The sequence below is a fragment of the Trachurus japonicus genome, chromosome 19, assembly GCF_045865225.1.
Source record: "Trachurus japonicus isolate A0001 chromosome 19, Traja_1.0".
In the NCBI taxonomy this organism is placed as follows: domain Eukaryota; kingdom Metazoa; phylum Chordata; class Actinopteri; order Carangiformes; family Carangidae; genus Trachurus; species Trachurus japonicus.
The window spans coordinates 13298019-13317642 of NC_140925.1; the positions used below are offsets into that span (position 1 = coordinate 13298019).

A 19624-nucleotide genomic window follows, 5' to 3' on the forward strand; every position below is an offset into this window, starting at 1 on the left:
TATATTTTTGATGAACTGAATATATTTCATATCTAAACATATTGTTTAAAAAGGCTGTTTTAGTTTTTTTAAATTGTCATTTCAAGTTGGATACCGGACTTCAGTGGTTTATCTTAAACAACTTAAAGGAGAAAAACGGAGCTTCAATTTTACAAAGACATACAACAACACACTGCAAAGAGGCTGTGATAATCCTAAATTAGTTTTATAAAAACGTAATGTTTCCTGGCCAATGAAACGCTGACCACAGCACCCTCAAGTGTCCCTGCTGAGACACAACAAGGTTCATGTGAAAACTTAGAACATTAATCAAACAGTTAAATCAGTCTTTCATCTTATTTGCTTCTATTCATTTATAACAATACATTCCTGTAAGGGAATTCACCCACTCTCATTCATCCCACTCATCTCCACTTCTTCTGTATTTAGTTTTACACATTGCTGTTAATACATTTTAAATTCACTTAGACTTACTCTGACATTAAATAAATAGCAATCATAAATCTTGTTTGTCAGCTGGACCTGGCGGCCGACAACACAAGATTTATGATTCATATAAACTCAGACACAGCATCTCAGTTCTTGTGTTCACACCAGCTACCATGGGTACAACATGCTGCGTTCATGTTAAACAACGGAAACAGCAAATATGAGCTCTCTGCTAAAAGACTAACATTTGTATTATTTTAACCATGAATGGTATTTCATTTTGCTTTAGGTTGGTACATACTTCTTGAAAATGTAGGTTTATGATTCAATGTTCAACCTCAAACTGAAACGAGTTTAAGTGATCTGCAGATTAACAAAACAGTCCTTTAAACAGTGACCACGTCTTCCATCCATCGTCCCCAACCTTTTTTCCTTGAAGCCCCCCCCCCCTGCCTTTTGTCGAAGACAGGCCAGGCCCCCCCTCCATCCACAACCCCTGCCTGCACAGACACATCAAAAGAATAATGTGATGCAAACTTTTATTTACTAAGATCAACAGAGTTGATAAAAAGTGGAGCCCTGCCATGGGTATGTTCTTACAATGAGGAGTGCCATATAGCCTACATTTTGAATCCATTCTTCTGATCCTTTTTATTCTATTTTGTTTTATTTTATTTCGTTTCATTTTTATTTTATCTTTCTGTCCATTTTCCTTTGTTGTTATAATTTCCCTATAAGCAGGTAGGATGTAGCCTAGGTTTTTGGTTTGTGTTTATACATGATTTTGATTATCCAGTTGGGTGTGTTATTGGGATTTTAAAATTTCAATATGCACAAATAGCCTATAATTTTGATAACCTCACAACCTCAGAACAGACAAAGCTCTGTGGACCCCCTGAAATCTCTGACGCCCCCCTTAGGGGGGCCCGGACCCCAGGTTGGGAACCACTGGTCTATACTACTTATCCATGCAGGGTCAACAGTCATTGTTGCCCAGCAGAGAGCGGTGTTGATCAGCTAATGGTCAATGTAAAGCACCTGCGTTCAATTCACAGAGAAGAAGCTTGTTTCAATAGATTGTGATGATTCCAATGCTAAAAGTTTAGAACAAACAACTTTCCAGTCATCGTTTTGAGGTAGGAACCTGTGGAGCTGATCGGTGAGCAGAGATGGACATAACGTTCTGTCATTAGATCTTCTTGGTCAAATATGATTCCAGTGGAAGTGACAGTAACGTTGTTCAAAGTTTTAACTTGAGTTAAAATACTGTAGCCTACTCCATTTCAAAGGTCATCTTTATCGGTTATACTGTCCTCCTTAAGGTGTAACAACCTCAATTAGACAGCTAGCCAAACTCCAATTCACTGAAGAGTCAGGATGCTAATTTCCAAGCTCCTTTATTGTATGCAAACATGGAGTGAAACTAGACAAAGACAAAATATGTATAAATCAGCGTAACATAAATCGTTCAAAATTATACATGAACTGCACAAAAACAATTTTACTTACGGACAATGCTTCCTCAGGCACAACCTGTCTATGGGCACAACAGGATAGCATTAGCTTAGTGTCCTAGCTTGGCTAAACAAAAAACTATGCAATTACACTCAGTAGAGGGCGCCAGACCAATAACAAAAATACTGTTGAACAAAATATAACTGCCTAGAGGGCAGAAGATCGGTGAATTGCTGTCAGGCTTGGGGAGTAACGGTAACGGCGTTACGTAATCAGGATACAAAAAAGTTAGTGGTACTTAGAGTAAGTTACTAATTACATTTTCTACCAGGTAACTTGTAGGCTAATTGTACTGGAATACATTTTTAAAGTAACCCTCCCAACCCTGATTGCTGTATCATGCTGTAATGTGTTCTCAAGTTTGATGGCTATTATTTTTTGTCATTTATGAATTCTAGTAGCCTACAGTAGTTGTAAACTCAGCAAACATTAAAAACTAAGTGAATCTCTCTTTATTTCTAACTTTTGTCTATCAGAACATAACCTCTACATTATTCAAAGTAAAATAAAACAAATTCCTCACCTTCAAAGTAAGAGCCCTTTGGAAGGTGTAGTGGAGTAAAAAATAACTACAAAATTTGTTTGACCCGGAAACTAGTAATTGACATAATCTAATAGCTACTTGTTACATGAGTGGTGAGAGCAGAGGAGATTAAAGCAGGTGAAGGAGGACGATGACAGTGAAGTAGAGCTGCAGCTGCAGCACTACAACACCAGAGAGGTGTGGAGGCGGATGAGCATCACCACTGGCTGTGAAGAGAGCAGCCAGGCAGCACCAAGAACAAGGTCAATAACTTATATCTATCTACAAATGGTTTGACACGGCCTCACCTCTGTTCTCTGTCCTCTAGGAGGAGGGGAGAGTCATATAATGTCGAACCAGTTGCTTAATGTTTCCTCATAGAAAGCTTGTAGTCCTAATATTAGGTTCATAAATCAACGCCCCCCACCCGTCCCCCGTCCATGTAAGCACCGAGACTGAACATCTACAATCCTCAAAAATCAAAAATATAAATAAATAAATGCAAGATGAATTGTATTTTTGTGAGCTGTTTGGTTTTAGGGAATGTTCTTTTGGACTACTTTCTGTTGTGTGGTTTGACCGTAGTGTTTACCTTGGTATGGACAGGGCAGAGTGATAAGGGACCCATCAGGTACTTGAATGATAGGCTGGTAGTTTAAAACGGGACAGTTAAGATTTTTTGTTATTTCCCTTTGTAGAAATGCAGACATCTTCCACACCTTATTGTTCTTTTATCACTGGAGCATTTTATTATTAATGACAGACACAGCAACACACAACCATATACAGTATTTCAAAATTTTCAAAATTCCATAAAATAACCAAATCAAATTGTTAGCAGCAGTAGTCGTTATCAGAAAATCCCAGCATATTCTTGTTGCCCAGCTGCTCCTCTTACAACTATACACAACACATTATTTATAACACTGACAAATGAGATGGACTCACCATGCGTAAATTGCTGTGTTTTGAATTTAATTGCAGCAACGGTTTGGGCCACATTCTTACATACAGCTCCTTTAAACATTAAACCCAAAACTTCAGAAAAAAAATGGTATTCCAATTTAAAATAAATCCGTTTCTTTAGTAAAAAAAACAAAAAAACAAGTACAATTATACCAGAAAGTGATTTTTTACATAATTTTCAACAATTTGATAAAAAACAATAACACTGTTTATTGTGTTGGAATGAGCTGTTATAGTTCAGCTCAACCAGCAACTCTGGAGCCTCACTTACTGCTCTCATTTATTTGTAGTATTAATTTCATGAACAATCCATTTCATACAATTTTAAAATCATGAACTTTAACAAAAATATTTTACATGTGAAATTCATTTTCACAATGTCTTGAGCCTGTTACAGTTCAATAACTGCAGCCTCACATATACTGCTGCTGCCTTCAGTAACAGTCCTGAGTTTACATACACTCCTAAATGGTTTCTTCCTGTGTGTGGAGTCTTAAGTGATTATTAAAACTCACTCGATGTCTAAAATGTTTCCCACAGGAAGCACATTCAAATGGTTTCTCTCCTGTATGGATCCTCATGTGTTTTGTAAGCGTCCCTCTTTGACTAAATAGTTTACCACAGGTAGCACAGTCAAATGGTTTCTCTCCTGTATGGATCCTCATGTGCTTGTTAAGATTCCCTCTTAGACTAAATTGTTTACCACAGGTAGGACAGTCAAATGGTTTCTCTCCTGTATGGATCCTCATGTGTTGTTTAAGAGTATGTCTTTGACTAAATTGTTTACCACAGGTAGGACAGCCAAATGGTTTCTCTCCTGTATGGATCCTCATGTGTTGTTTAAGCTTCCCTCTTTGACTAAATTGTTTACCACAGGTAGCACAGTCAAATGGTTTCTCTCCTGTATGGATCCTCATGTGTTGTTTAAGAGTATGTCTTTGACTAAATTGTTTACCACAGGTAGCACAGTCAAATTGTTTCTCTCCTGTATGGATCCTCATGTGTTCTTTCAGAGATCCTCTTTGACTAAATTGTTTACCACAGGTAGCACAGTCAAATGGTTTCTCTCCTGTATGGATCCTCATGTGTTGTTTAAGAGTCCCTCTTAGACTAAATTGTTTACCACAGGTAGCACAGTTAAATGGTTTCTCTCCTGTATGGATTCTCATGTGTTGTTTAAGAGTATGTCTGTAACTAAATTGTTTACCACAGGTAGCACAGTCAAATGGTTTCTCTCCTTTATGGATCCTCATGTGTTGTTTAAGAGTATGTCTGTAACTAAATTGTTTACCACAGGTAGCACAGTCAAATGGTTTCTCTCCTGTATGGATCCTCATGTGCACGTTAAGATTCCCTCTTTCACTAAATAGTTTACCACAGGTAGCACAGTCAAATGGTTTCTCTCTTGTATGGATCCTCATGTGTTTTTTAAGCTTCCCTCTTTGACTAAATAGTTTACCACAGGTAGGACAGTCAAATGGTTTCTCTCCTGTATGGATCATCATGTGTCGTTTAAGACTCAGTCTGTAACTAAATTGTTTACCACAGGTAGCACAGTCAAATGGTTTCTCTCCTGTATGGATCCTCATGTGTTGTTTCAGAGATCCTCTTAGACTAAATTGTTTACCACAGGTAGGACAGTCAAATGGTTTATCTCCTGTATGGACTTTCATGTGTTTTTTAAGATTCCCTCTTTGACTAAATTGTTTACCACAGGTAGCACAGTCAAATGGTTTATCTCCTGTATGGACTTTCATGTGTTGTTTAAGAGTCCCTCTTTGACTAAATTGTTTACCACAGGTAGCACAGTCAAATGGTTTATGTCTTTGACTAAATTGTTTACCACAGGTAGCACAGTCAAATGGTTTCTCTCCTGTATGGATCCTCATGTGTTGTTTTAAAGCAGTGGTTGTGCTAAATGTTTCCCCACACTCTGAGCAGGGGCGAGACTTCTTACCAGTGTTACATTCTTCATCACTTACATGAACAGCTTCACTGTTCAAACTGGACTCTGGTGCTCTGGTTTCTCTCCAGTAATCATCACTGTCTTCAGTCTCAGAGGACGACTCTGAGACCTCATCATCTGTATCTGGTTGAAGATCTTCATGTTGATCGGAGTTCCTGGCTGGTTCAGATCCTCCACAGTCGTCTCCATCGGCCTCTATCTGTTCAGCTGAGCTGCTGGATGGAGGCTCTGCCTCAGTTTGTCTTTGATGAGGTTGTAGGGACTGAAGCTTCTCATCCTCAGTCTGTACATGAACAGAAGTGAGGGGGAACTCTGGAGTGGTCGATAGTTCCTCCTTTTCTTCTTTAACATGTAGACTCTCTGGGTTCTCCTGATCCAGACTAGAGGTGAACTCAGGAGGATCCTCTGCTTCAATCTTCAACAGGTGCTGATCACCTGCAGAAACAATGAAACACATCATCAACAGTATCTTCATACTGTCACTCATAACTGGTGTCTCTAGGAAATTATCGGTTATCGGTATTGGTTGAAAATGTTCATATCTTGCATCATTAATATAATGGTACTTATTTTAGTTAGTATTTAGATTTGATTATTCTGATTTATCAATCCATTTATTTGATTTCATTGTGATTAGATCTCTGTTAGTATTCTGTTAGTTTATTATTTGTTTAGTATAGGTGTTTATTATTTGTGTTTTTGTTTTGGCACGTTAGGGGCACCTGAGATTATATAGGTAGACTGACGGTGACGGACCAGCCTGCACCTGGGTGGGCAAATGGGTTTTTACCAGAGCATGAGAGGCACAGAGGAATTTCCTTATTTGCTCACTTTTCTGGTCAAATAAACCACGTTTTTGCTGAAATGTGAAATTTGTTTGGACATCATGTTTTCCACGTACACCACAACCCATGGTGCAGCAGTGGCCCTTTAAATTTTATGATCTGAAATTGGATTTGGAACTTTTCTTTGTTTTTTTGACAAATGGCTACTACAATACCATTGTTACTCTTGTGTAGAACTTGTGGAGTGTGTCCAACATGTCTGGTTGTAAGGTTAGCAGTGGTTAAATCCTGAATTGCAATACTCCAATCATAAAATGTACAACTATTCCTAAACTTTAAAGGACAATTCCGGTCGAATTCAACACGGGGGTGTATTTTCATATCATTTTAGGTCTAAAAGAATGAATCTGAAGATTTTCAGTTTAATTGCTCCTGTTTTGCGGTAGTTGCGTCTGTCCCTGCATCGCCACGGCAGCAATGAATGGGAGTGGATGTAAGTTCCGCTGTTTAGGCTGTTTCCAGCCCTCAAAGCCGCAATTTTTTTCCACAGACAGCGTCAGATGGCTACTCAAACATGCACCGAGAAGTTTATTTACTTCAAGCAAGCCGGCATGTTTGTAAAACTAGATCTAATTCAAAGTCTCCCGGAGTCTCGCGCGAGCCCGAAGTTGCAGTGCTGGTGTATTCAGGCGCAGTAGGAGCTACCGTTTGTGTCATAAACACAGGAATATCAACTCTTTACTTGCTTGAAGTGTACATTTTTTTCCACAGACAGCGTCAGGTGGCTAATCAAACATGCGCCGAGAAGTCTTTTTTACTTGAAGCAAGTAAAGAGTTGATATTCCTGTGTTTATGACACAACGGTAGCTTTTCCCACTGCTCCTGAACACACCGCGCACGGCAACTGGGTCTCGCGCGAGACTCCGGGAGACTTTGAATTAGATCTAGTTTTACAAACATGTCGGCTTGCTTGAAGTAAATAAACTTCTCGGTGCATGTTTGAGTCTCCATCTGACGCTGTCTGTGGAAAAAAATTGCGGCTTTGAGGGCTGTAAACAGCCTAAACAGCGGAACTTACATCCACTCCCATTCATTGCTGCCGTGGGGACGCGGGGACAGACGCAACTACCGCAAAACAGGAGCGATTAAACTGAAAATCTTCAGATTCATTCTTTTAGACCTAAAATGATAGGAAAATACACCCCCGAGTTGAATTCGACCGGAATTGTCCTTTAAGGAGACCCCAAGGAGCTTGCTTTTGGTTATAAAAGAGTCTCATATTAAAGCAGATATCAGTGGAATGTTTTTGTTAATATAAGTCCTAAATAGTCCTATTTTCCGTCAGCAATCACTTACATGAAGTATTTCAGCCTAAACACGAGTCTCTCCGTCACTCTGCTCTGCTGTAACCCGAGGAGAAAATTTTCCTTGTGGGATACAAGTGTTATCCAATGAGGAGAGAGAACGGCATGAAGGGCTGTGTGTGCAGCCAAGGGATGCGCGTGAATGTGGTGACGTAGCACGAGGACCAATTGATGCCTGACAAGGGCGGGGGCTGCTAACTCATGGTGCGTTCAAGGAAACTCGTACTTTGTGTTTTTCCTTCCTGTGAAGTCATACCAGTTCGATCTGGTACGAGTTCACGGGTCGGAAGTTACGAGTGGCCGTTATAGGGAACTTTCACAGACAACAGGACGGTAAAAACACGAGCTACGGGTTACCTGGAACGCTACCAAGTCGTAGTTGTGACTTGAAGCTGTAACTTACGGTTTCAAAAGCCTGCCTTGAACACAGCATTAGCCGAAACGGCCCTGCCACTGATATCTGCTTTAATGTGGGTGAATCTACGTTACCCACACTTGTTAGGGTCAATTTTCGACAGGACAGGACTATAAATTCAAATAAAAAAGATAAATTGTTAACTTGCTAGTCAATAAAAGCTAAGTCAGGGGCGGTGCGTGGCGCAGTGGTTAAAGCGGCCGCCCCATGTAGAGGCTACAGTCCTCAACGCAGGCGTCCCCGGTTCAGGCCCCTTGCGGGCGGACCTTTCCTGAATGTCATTCCCTCTCTCTGCCTCCCCCTTTCCTGTCTATCTCACTGTGCTATCAAATAAAAGGCAAAAAAATATACTTAAAAAAAAAATAGCTAAGTCAATTTACAGAGTAAGTCGCTTTAAGTAAAAGACCTTCTTAGATTTTGTGAATTCCTGTAGTACAATTGTCGATAGCCACATAAAAGTTAAAAGATAAATGTAGTACAACATGTCCTCTAACTGCCTTTTCCCAATCAGCATTCTCTTACAAAACTATCGGTGAATAGGGCAGGCTCCCAGAGCATCTTAAAAACATCTCTGATTACCACTGTTTTACTTGTGTGGCTAGAAACTGGATTCTGAGTCAGCAGTCGTGCCAGCACTGAGTCTGGGACCCCTACATTCCCTCTTAGACTAAATTGTTTACCACAGGTAGCACAGTTAAATGGTTTCTCTCCTGTATGGATCCTCATGTGTTGTTTCAAAGCAGTGGTTGTGCTAAATGTTTTCCCACTCTCTGAACAGGGGCGAGACTTCTTACAGTGAGACTTCTTACCATTGTTACATTCTTCATCACTTACATGAACAGCTTCACTGTTCAAACTGGACTCTGGTTCTCTGGTTTCTCTCCAGTCATCATCACTGTCTTCAGTCTCACAGGACGACTCTGAGACCTCATCATCTGTATCTGGTTGAAGATCTTCATGTTGATCTGAGTTCCTGGCTGGTTCAGATCCTCCACAGTGGTCTCCATCGGCCTCTATCTGTTCAGCTGAGCTGCTGGATGGAGGCTCTGCCTCAGTTTGTCTTTGATGAGGTTGTAGGGACTGAAGCTTCTCATCCTCAGTCTGTATATGAACAGAAGTGAGGGGGAACTCTGGAGTGGTCGATAGTTCCTCCTTTTCTTCTTTAACATGTAGACTCTCTGGGTTCTCCTGATCCAGACTAGAGGTGAACTCAGGAGGATCCTCTGCTTCAATCTTCAACAGGTGCTGATCACCTGCAGAAACAATGAAACACATCATCAACAGTATCTTCATACTGTCACTCATAACTGGTGTCTCTAGGAAATTATCGGTTATCGGTATTGGTTGAAAATTTTCATATCGCGCATCATTAAAGCAGAAGTAAGCGGAATATTTGTGTTAATATAAGTCTTAAATAGTTATAACTTCCGACGGTAATCACTAGAGTGTTTGGTCTGAAACACGGGTCTGTCAGTCACTCTGCTCTGCTGTAAGCCGAGGAGAAAACGTCTTGTATACTTCCTTGTATCCTACAACCTTTATCCATTGAGGAGAGAGAACGGCATGAAGGGCTGTGTGGGCCGTGAATGTGGTGACGTAAGGACGAGGACCAATAGATCCATGATGAGGGCAGGGGCTGCTAACTAACAAAGTTAGCCAAAACGACCGGATCGCTTACTTCTGCTTTAATATAATGGTACTTATTTTAGTTAGTATTTAGATTTGATTATTCTCAATCAATTTATTTGCTTTCATTGTGATTAGATCTCTGTTAGTATTCTGTTAGTTTATTATTTTTTTAGTATAGGTGTTTGTTTATTATTTGTGTTTTTGTTTCTTTTTGGCAACTAAACTGTAGCGAAACTTCTTAGACTTAATACATTAAACACTCTGAGTTTTGCCTCGGAAGAAAATGTGAAGGAGAACTCGGATGGCTGACCAGGAAAAGATGCGTGGTGCGTCCTGTTTACATGATCCAATTGAAACTCTGACAAGTAATGCTAAATTTTCGCAAATCTCACTTGTGACTATAAGGGAATATTTAAGCTTGACCAAAACAGTGATTTGGGTAAATCGTGATAGTATATTGATGTCGACTGATATGAAAAACAATATTGTGATACAATTTTTTCTCATATCGCCCAGTGTAATAGTGAACAAATTTCAAAACATAGCTGCATAGGACTGGACTCTTGGACTCTCACAAAAAATTAAATGTATAAATTAATTTAAAGTTGACCATTTCTGGTTTGCTTGAGCCTGTTTTATATATTCATTTCACAGATACCAGACAGGAGATATTAAATCATTGTTTTATTTTATGGCCTTGCTGCCCTGGCTTTGGGCCTGTGTGCCCTCAAAAAATTGACAACACCAAAGGCCAAGTGGCCCTGCCCCTAAAATGACGAAATGACAGGCCTGTACATATCTATACTATTTTAAATAGCCTACTCTGAACATTACTGTGCATCTCATGTAGATTTTCTAAATGTGAGGTTTGTGTATTTAATGTAATGTACCTCCACAAGGAAACCGTAGTGCAACTTGTTAGATTGAATGCATCATACAGTGTGGACCTCCCATTTCTTAGGTAATGGGCACCTGTATTTACCATACTTGAAATTACACTTTTTAATTGAATCATGATGACTGTCCTTGTTTTTTTGTTTGTTTGTTTTTCCTTCCTTAAAAAACGTTGTATTATTGCTGTTTTTAATGTAGGGTAGACTGGGGACAGTTGCAACAAGCCTTATTTCTCCAATCAGAAACATGCTGACAACACTCACAGTGAGACCCTCTACCCACCAAGAATAGAGAAGGCATATTCAGCATCTGCTCCTGCTTGTACTGAGACAAAGTTGTTTTAATGAAAGTAGCTTTTTTCTTGAGCTGTATTTTTGTCATACTGTCCTGACCTTTTGTATGAATTAATCTAAACCTACCTAGCTTGAATCACTGTTTTGTTGACTATCAAATGACATGGTCAGCATGTGTCAGTGTCAACTAACCTAACTAACCTATTGTGTCTTATATTTTTGACTAACCCACTGAGTTTAAAGACAACTGAAACTTGTAAGCAAACCATATAGATTTGTGTTTAGCTTAATTCATAATGCAAGGAATACCAGTAACCTGTTTGTTCATTCAGAGGCAAGTTGAGAGCACACAGAGCCACAGTGAAAGCAAAACATCTCCAAGGCCGAGGGGAGGAGAGGATGAGAGGCCTGTGAGCCCCACTGAATTAATTATCTGTATTACGGCCTTGGACCCTCAGACACCTGGGACAGAAAAGTTATGCCAGTGTAGGGAGGTTTTTGTTGTGTTTCAGGCCCAGATGTTCGTGTGCTGAAGATGGGACCAACCTGTGCCAGCCAGAGGGCACCAACGAAGGGAGGGCTAAGTTTAAACCACAGCCACTCCCCACCTGTTTTTGACCAATAAGAGTTAATTACACACACATAAAATAATTAAAAATGAATGTAACGCTTTTGTCTTGAGCAGAGGACAGAGAATTCTCGCTCTCTTGGGATGGTGATTGCAGCTAACTGCTTGCAGACTGTGATTTCCTGAACAGCTGAGTTTTTTGTATCTGATTCCTTTGATGATCCAGTTTAATAAATAGTTAACCGGAACGTCGTTGTTTGTCTTCTCTTGGAATAAACGAACACGCATGTCAGTTTTCCTGTTTTTTCAACCTGACACTTCCTAAAATTAAATATTTATTTATTTGATTTATTTATTCATTTCGGACATGTTAGTTAAAACAGACCTCATCATCTCGGTTTAAGTAAGTTTAAGTAATACAGCAACATCACTCAAAATACTATCTTAATCAGTTTCATGTTGAGGTCATTGACATCGGTCGATGTTTTTGCTACACATTTGTTGACCAGGTGTCTTATCTCTGTGTCCTTCACTGGTGTGAGAAACATTGATTGTTTGGGTTGCTGTCTCCACCCTTATCAAAGTGGTCCCAGTGTAGGGATGAGTCAGGAATTTGTATCAATAGCCTAGTTGTATCCTGTTCTATGGGACAAAAGTAGCCACATATATTTTCCTATGAAAATTGGAGAAAAGTTAATTTATTTGATCATACAGTGAATAAATCATCCAAAAGTAGAGTACATGTTTATATTAGTTCCATTCTTCTTGACTCACACTGAGCTATTGAGTTTTATTACCACTGTTAACCTCTGCACATTGACTCAAGGCATATGTTCTACGCAAAACAAAACTCCAACTGTTCTCTGATAAATATTACTAAACAACTAAATAATACCATATAGCAGCCTATTATTATAAGACTGCATATTTTTATGAATACTTTGCTAATTGAGACAAAAATCAAAAGTTAATTAGTGAAATTGAATGTATGTTTAATATGTTGCAACTGTCCCCACGTTACAGTCTATGGTTTAGGGTCAGTCTGGATTCTTCCATTCAAATGAATATTGTGATTGTGTTATATCTGACTCATATGTAACCCAAAAAAAGTGTTGTTGTAGTCTATTTAGACCTGGCTTTATGTCAAGTAGCTACTACAGATGGAAATGAGCGTTTTCACAAAATCTGATGCAGCCATCTTTTTATTTCTTTGAATAATGTCCTGCTATAAACTAAATAATGTAAACTAAAACCAAACTCTACAAACCACAACTTGATGTCCGTGGATTTAAAAGTGAATCACCAACCGGTTTTGTTGAGAACGACTCGAGGCTGCAGGAGAACATCCAGCAGGTTCCTCAGCCGCTCAGTCTCTTGTCTGAAGCCCGAAGCCTCCGCCTCGTACCCGGCTACGACTCTGCCCACGACCGCTAAGATTTCCTGGGAGGCGGCGGTGAGTCTCTGGGTAATGAATCCTCTCAGATACTCGACCTCAGACATTTTACTCCAACTCTTGTCGCTACTAATAGATCCGTGTAGGAGACCCGAACCGTTTCTGCTTCTAAAAAATAAAACAAACAAAAAAAGCCCATAGGTTTTTTGCTGAAAATAGTGCAATAAAAGAACAATGTATTTAGACTTAGAAGTACTGACTTGAAACTGACCACAACATGACACTTCAGATAATGAAACTTAAAATAATTTGCTGTAAAGCAGTCTCTAAGAGACTGTTCCACAAAGCAGATTAGAAAGTTAGCCAGATAAGTGTAAACATTTTGCATAATCATGGTTGTGTGTTTGTAAAAATAAAAGAAAATTCAGTGAATATGATTCACAATTCAGGTTCATAATAACGAGATGAATTTCAGAAATTATAGCACCTGGCAAACTGCTTTCTTTGTGCAGTACTGGCAGTTACAGACAGTTGAGCAATAAATAAATCATAAATTCACAAACCCCTTGTAACCCTTCGTATCTTCTTGCAATCTGCTATATATTGTAATGTGGTCTATGAACATAAAAATCCAAAGAAAGATCACAAGCCCTGAAAAAATATCTAAAGTCCTGACCTAACCCCTGAGACAGTCAAAACATGTCAGCATGAAACATTCAGTTTCAACAGTTGTATGTGTACGTTCAGAAAAAGGACACAAATAACTCAGCGAGAATAATTCAGACTTTCAACCCTGTAAGGGGGAGAGAAAGAGGGTGTGATTGAGAGGGAGAATTAAAGCAATGAAACAAGCTGGTGTCTTTATGTGTGTGTGTGATGGGATTGAATAATCTCACCATTCTAAATTAAGTCCCACTGAAAATCCATGAGTCTTCTTAGCAGAGTGGATACATGCGGGTTGAATTCTTGCTTGTGGCTTTGCCAGTTTTTTTGTTTTTTTTTTTACAAGACTTTGCCCCGTGCAGCTTTGGTGCCTCGCTCAGCGTTTATAACAATGAATCTCCTGTAAAATAATAGTGAAAGTGTAAAAATCAAGTTGTGTAACTCACTTACATTACTGTAACAACAAAATAAAAAGCAGCAAATGTTTAGTTCACATAGCATGCCATTGAAAAGATAAGAAAGCCTAACCTTTGGATGAATTCAAGAGTGACGCCTCTTCTTGGTATTGGAGATTGAAGATGTAGAAGATGGAAAATAAGGCAGCAAGCCCTGTCAAGAAGGTGGGTTGGATTCCCTCACATGTGACATGGCCCTCAAGGCTGACCACCCAGCGCTGAATAGGCTACAGCTTCCTGCTGTTTCACCTGAAACTTGACAAAGAATTCTCCTGTTACATTTTTTACAGATTTTCAGTCCATGTTTGAAATGATTTGTGTTTAGTTGCAAAATAGAATTTTACCATGTGTGGATGAAAATCCTTTTAATCTTCTTTTCATAATTGACTTTACAGTAACTGCCTCTCATTTAAATTGCCCCCAATATCAATAGTAGCACAATTTTTATTGTTACAAAACAGTAATTGTGATATAAATGTGTGCATTTTGTCAAAAGGATAAGCTTTGTTTTTTATGCTCCTATCAGGCTCCTATATACGTTACAGTCAGAGGTGCTTTTGATATCTCCAATTGTGCTAATTATTCTAAACATGTCTCTAAATGCAACTTTTTTTTCTTTTGTTTTTTAGCAAATGTGAAAATGTATTGACTATTACTCCAACCAAGAGAAAGTGTAAATGTTTTTGTTTTGTTTTTTTTGCTTGCCTATTCAGTGATATAAACATACCAAGCAGTATCAGACAAGTTGGGCACAATACCACGTCGGTGCCCGCTGTTTTTCTGCGTGGATATTATAAAGTTCAGCAGTTCACCGGAGCTCGCCTCGGTCTCCACGCTCCACCAAACAGCCTCTTGCAGACGACAGACAGACAGACAGACAGACAGACAGACAGACAGACAGTCCCTCCTCCTCCTCCTCCTCCTCCTCCTCCTTCTGGCTCCATGGCGTTTCCGTTTCAACGCCTGCTCTTCGTCACGTGTGGTTTGCTGTTGTCATGGTTACCACAAACCACTAAACGTTCATAGAGCATCTTTCTAGTTTTCTTTCGCCACTTGGAGATAAACTGTTGAATTTGTCACAGTCCGGTTTGACTGAGAACAATGTCGGATGCCGGGTCTGAAGAGTTTGATGAAGAGCGCAGTAAAGTCGGGGTGAGAGGAAACAATGAGCCAGTGTAGCAACAGTTAACTTACACTGTCTGTTTCAGAGAGTTAGCGGGCTGAAGCTAACGTTAGCCCGAGCTAGGCAGCAACAGGTAACGTTAGGGTTAACTGTGTGTGTGTCTCAGGAATATGAAGGAGAAAGAAATGAAGCGGGGGAGAGACATGGATTCGGTAAAACAGTTTTGCCCAACGGAGACAAATACCACGGACAGTATGAGAACGGCAGAAGACACGGACAGGTGAGACACAAGAGCCGAGAGTGTCTTTGGCTCAAGTCTAGTCTGGATTTAGAAAAAAAACACTAAACACATACTATTATTCACATAATGTGTTGAAGTTACATGATACGTAGATACCCATACCAAAGACCATCAACATGTTAGTATTATAATGTAAATATGTATATAATACATGAAAGAGTAGCATGTATCATGAAAACAAAAAAACATGTAAGTATTTATGAACAAAGTGTTAAAATATAATTCCAGCATGTAATGCCATATAAATAACTAAATAGGGCTCAATGTTATTATTGAATTATTGTAGCTTTAACTCATCGTTTTTGTGTTTTCTTCTTTTGTCTAATAAGGGGACATATTACTTCAAGAATGGGGCAAGATATGTGGGAGACTATGATCAGAACATGAAACATGGGCAAGGCACCTTCTACTATCCAGATGGCTCTAAATACGAAGGTATAGCAAAGGCACCTTGTTGATGCATTTTGGGGGTTGATCAACATTTGGAGGCGAGTTCCTGACACAGAGCTGTAGAGACCAGACTCTTCTTGTTGCCTCTCCTTCTCTGTCAGGGTCGTGGGTGGAGAACCTGAGGGAGGGTCACGGTGTCTACACTTACCCCAATGGAGACACCTATGATGGACAGTGGCTGCAGCATATGAGGTCCAACTGAACTTGTCTTCAGAAACCACTTTTTCCTCTGCTTTCTTAGTTTGAATCCTACTCAGTGTCATTCATCTGCACCAGTATGTACTGTAGGTGAACTGAATGTTTTTTGAAAAAAACATTATTGCTCTAGGTTGACTTTTTTTGACTGCATCTCTTTCACGTTTTTATTTGTCTAAGGTACAACAGCATAAATGACTCAGGCACAGTCAGTGAAATGTTTTTAAATATCTGTAGCTTAGCTACTTGAAAACGTTTAATCTTTCAGTCCTGTTCCAACATACAGCAGATGTATGGGTCAGTGACAAATAAAAAGTGTTTTAAATGAATGAAAAAAATTAAAAATGAAAGCATGTATCAGATTCTTTAAAATGAACATTTATTCATGTTGGTTTCACATCATTTGAAATTACATTTGAACCTTTTTTTTTTCTTTTTACAAAAGTAAGACTGATTGCCCTGAAAATGTCAAATGGTGCAACCACAAAAGAATTATATAAATATTTTATCCACTTACACTGGATTTATGTGTAGCTACTTATTCTTTTGATAACATTAAATTAAAATAGATTTTTTTCGTTCTGTTTTTTATGAATTTTAATGCATTTTGGGCATTGTGGCGCTGCAGGCACAATATGAATTTATGGAACATCATTCTACCCCACCAGGCTAACATTGAAACCTTTAAAACTACTGTTTAAGTTGTTCTTGTTGTTGATGATGATTTACAGGCACGGCCAGGGCATCTACCACTACAAAGACACTGGCTCAAAGTACAAGGGCTCGTGGGTGGATGGCAACATGGAGTCAGCTGGAGAGTACATCCACTCCAACCACAGATACCAGGGTAACTTTGCTAACAATAATGTAAGTTCTCTCATTCCACAGTTATTAGAGTATTTCAGTTGAACCATGGAGCCCATTCAGTCACTGATCAGTACTGTTTTATTAATGAACGTGTCATGTGAGAGGACTTCCCCTCATATCTGAGGAATCTTTTAACATACGCAGCCACATATTTTTACTGATCATCTCAGTGTGCTAACTGTTCCACACCAGATAAGACAGACACGGGGAAGTGCTTGTTGGAGGCAGCAGAACACAACATGTATCATGTAGTAGTTGAAGTAGTAAATGTGGCAGCAACAGTTCCCTTTACTGACCTGGAGATGGCAGCAGACACAACACAGTTGAGGAAACAGCATCCACACTTTGACAGAGCTCTGTTTTTTGGTTTATTTAAAAACTTTTACTCTATATATTTGCATTTTATACGGGCAACCTTTTCTAATTGTACCAAAATGAACAGACTCCCTCACAATTCAATTCTTCCAATTTCTAACAGATTTCATATAGAATTCTTACTTGTATGTTTTTATATGTATGTCCAGTTACTGCGTCATAGGCTATAATACCAAGGACTTTGATAATACTTGTTGGTTGCCTTTTTGCAGCCCTGCGGTCCAGGGAAGTATGTGTTTGACATCGGCTGTGAGCAGCATGGTGAATACCAGCAAACAGAGCAGGTATGTCAACATCAACACACTCCTGTTGTTTTAGTTCAGTATGTCAGCTGATTTAATTGCCAACATATTATATTATACTTCTCCAATACTAAACCCAGAAACGCATCATACCTAAGTTGTGGTGAAACACAGACACAAGCCACTACGACACAGCGTAACCGTGACACTTCTCTTGACCAAACCTCCAGCCGGCCGACACTGAGGAGGATGATAAACACATAAAAGCACAGAAGCTGCCCTACCCGGGCTCCAGCGACGGCTACGTCACCTTAGGGTCCTCAGGAGGAGCAGAGAGGGTGCTGCCTCTTTAAGCAACACTGCTGATGTTCTGTCTCACTTACACAGATAACGCCAGCACAGAAAGTCTTGCATGATGACTTTGTGGTATTTTTACATCTGAGAATGTCTTTACTTTTTGTTTGTCTGTTTGTATCAGACATGAATGTTGTCAGATGCATTCATGCCGCCTCTAAGAGTGGGGCCTATGTTTAACCTGAAATGCATGCTGTGATCCTTAACTTGAGTGAAACTTCAGGATGCATGTAAATAACCTACTAGCATGATTGAGATGGAAGTTGCAGTGTTACTGTGGGGTTTGCAGTTGTTTTCATGAATGCCTTGGTTCTGCCTCGTAACGTTCCGTTATTATCTCATAGCGTGGTGAATGTGCAGGTCACAACTTGTCCACCAGAGCGTTTTGGAGTTGTTGGATTGTGTATTTGATGAGTTTGATGAGGGAAACCAAGAAATCCCATTAGCCTCTGTAGCATAGCTCTGAGCAGCTCGTGGCTCTGCTCCGCCGTTCTAAAAACAGCTTGCACCGACAATTAAAGGTAACAAACCTACTGCTAAGACTATAGGGATTATGGCAATGGGCCAATTTGCCAAAATGTTGAACTATCCCTTTAAGAAAAGTTTCACAGTGACACGGTGCACGTTGTAGCTGAGCATTTCTCTAAATCAACTTTTAAATCAACTTGTACAGGACCAAGCTGATGGTGAGTGGGGGGCACTGGCCTCCAACACGCTGCTCAAGTGGATTCCCAGGTGCATCACCGGCCTGACGGAGTGGACTCCAGCTAAAAAGACTTCAGGTAACATTTCTGAACTTTCGCTAAGCTTCATTTGCCAACCTGAAACAGTCGGTCAAGGACAAGGCAGCAGAATCCCAATGACTCAACAAGACATTTGTCTAGCTTTAGATTCATAATTTACAAGTAACACATTTTGTTCATTCATGTAAGTGTTAAATGATATTCTCTAAATCTATCATACTGTCCTCATGGTCTACTCCCTTAAGGTCTAAATATTGTGTCAAAGCCTTGAGATCATTCCCATGTGTATATAATGAATAAATACATAGTGTGGTTCTGTCTATTTCCTGCAAATGAACCACTAAAGCTGTAGAGCCCAAACATGTAGCTGACATGTTTCAGAAACAAAACTTTATGTTCTTTGTTTGGAAACGGTGACTAAAACAAAAACTAGTGTGCTCCATAGCTTCACTTAATGAACAACACATGCAACACATTATATAAGAAAAGTGCAGTCATTATTAGTCATAAGTGTTACTGAGCGTGTCATATGCTTTATATGCTTCAGACAATGGTGTAAGTGCTGTGTCTGTTTGTATCTATTTTCCAGTGGGAGAAAAGGAAACAGCTTCAGCAGAAGAAGGTGGCGAGAAGTAATCTGTGTGATCAACCCACCAACCTGCATGATACTTTGTTTACAACACTGTGAAAAAAAAACATAAATAAATAAATGTTTAATATGTAACACAAATTTGTCTCTCATTGTAAGAACTTCCCTGTTTAAATGAGTGTACTCGATGTAAACAGTGCGTGCTTTTTCTGTGACAGAATAACACAGTAGTTCCTCAGTAACATTTAAGGCTCCAGTCGGTAACACTTTATAATAAATACACACTATTAAGCATTAGAAGAGAGTGAATGATGTTTCCAAGCTGAATAGTTTGATTGACAGCTGCTGGTGTAGATGAGTGTTGTCTAGGAAACAGGCCTGTTCCTTGATCAGTCCATTGATGCTGGTCTGTGATTGGTGCTCTCCTCCAGGTGGAGGCGCTGTAGCTCCAACAGGTTTGATGTTTGATGAGCAGCGACATTTGGAGTGATGGAGCTGTTGTGGTGGATGTGGACGTGGTGTGTGAG

At 39.6% G+C, this 19624-nt stretch overlaps 1 protein-coding gene and 1 pseudogene across 1 annotated transcript; one reads left to right on the forward strand and one right to left on the reverse strand.

The window, feature by feature from the left end:
• Positions 1 to 3885: 3885 nt before the first annotated feature.
• On the reverse strand, positions 3886 to 5190 carry LOC146967582 (uncharacterized; annotated as a pseudogene).
• A 9615-nt stretch (positions 5191 to 14805) lies between these two features.
• On the forward strand, positions 14806 to 19238 carry LOC146967583 (radial spoke head 1 homolog). The gene is made up of 8 exons (XM_085761060.1): positions 14806 to 15010; positions 15148 to 15261; positions 15612 to 15717; positions 15834 to 15924; positions 16659 to 16794; positions 17382 to 17453; positions 18439 to 18547; positions 19098 to 19238. The coding sequence occupies exons 1-8, from the start codon at positions 14960 to 14962 to the stop codon at positions 19142 to 19144; spliced, it is 726 nt and encodes a 241-aa protein (XP_085617186.1). The 5' UTR covers positions 14806 to 14959; the 3' UTR covers positions 19145 to 19238.
• The last annotated feature ends 386 nt before the right edge of the window (positions 19239 to 19624 follow it).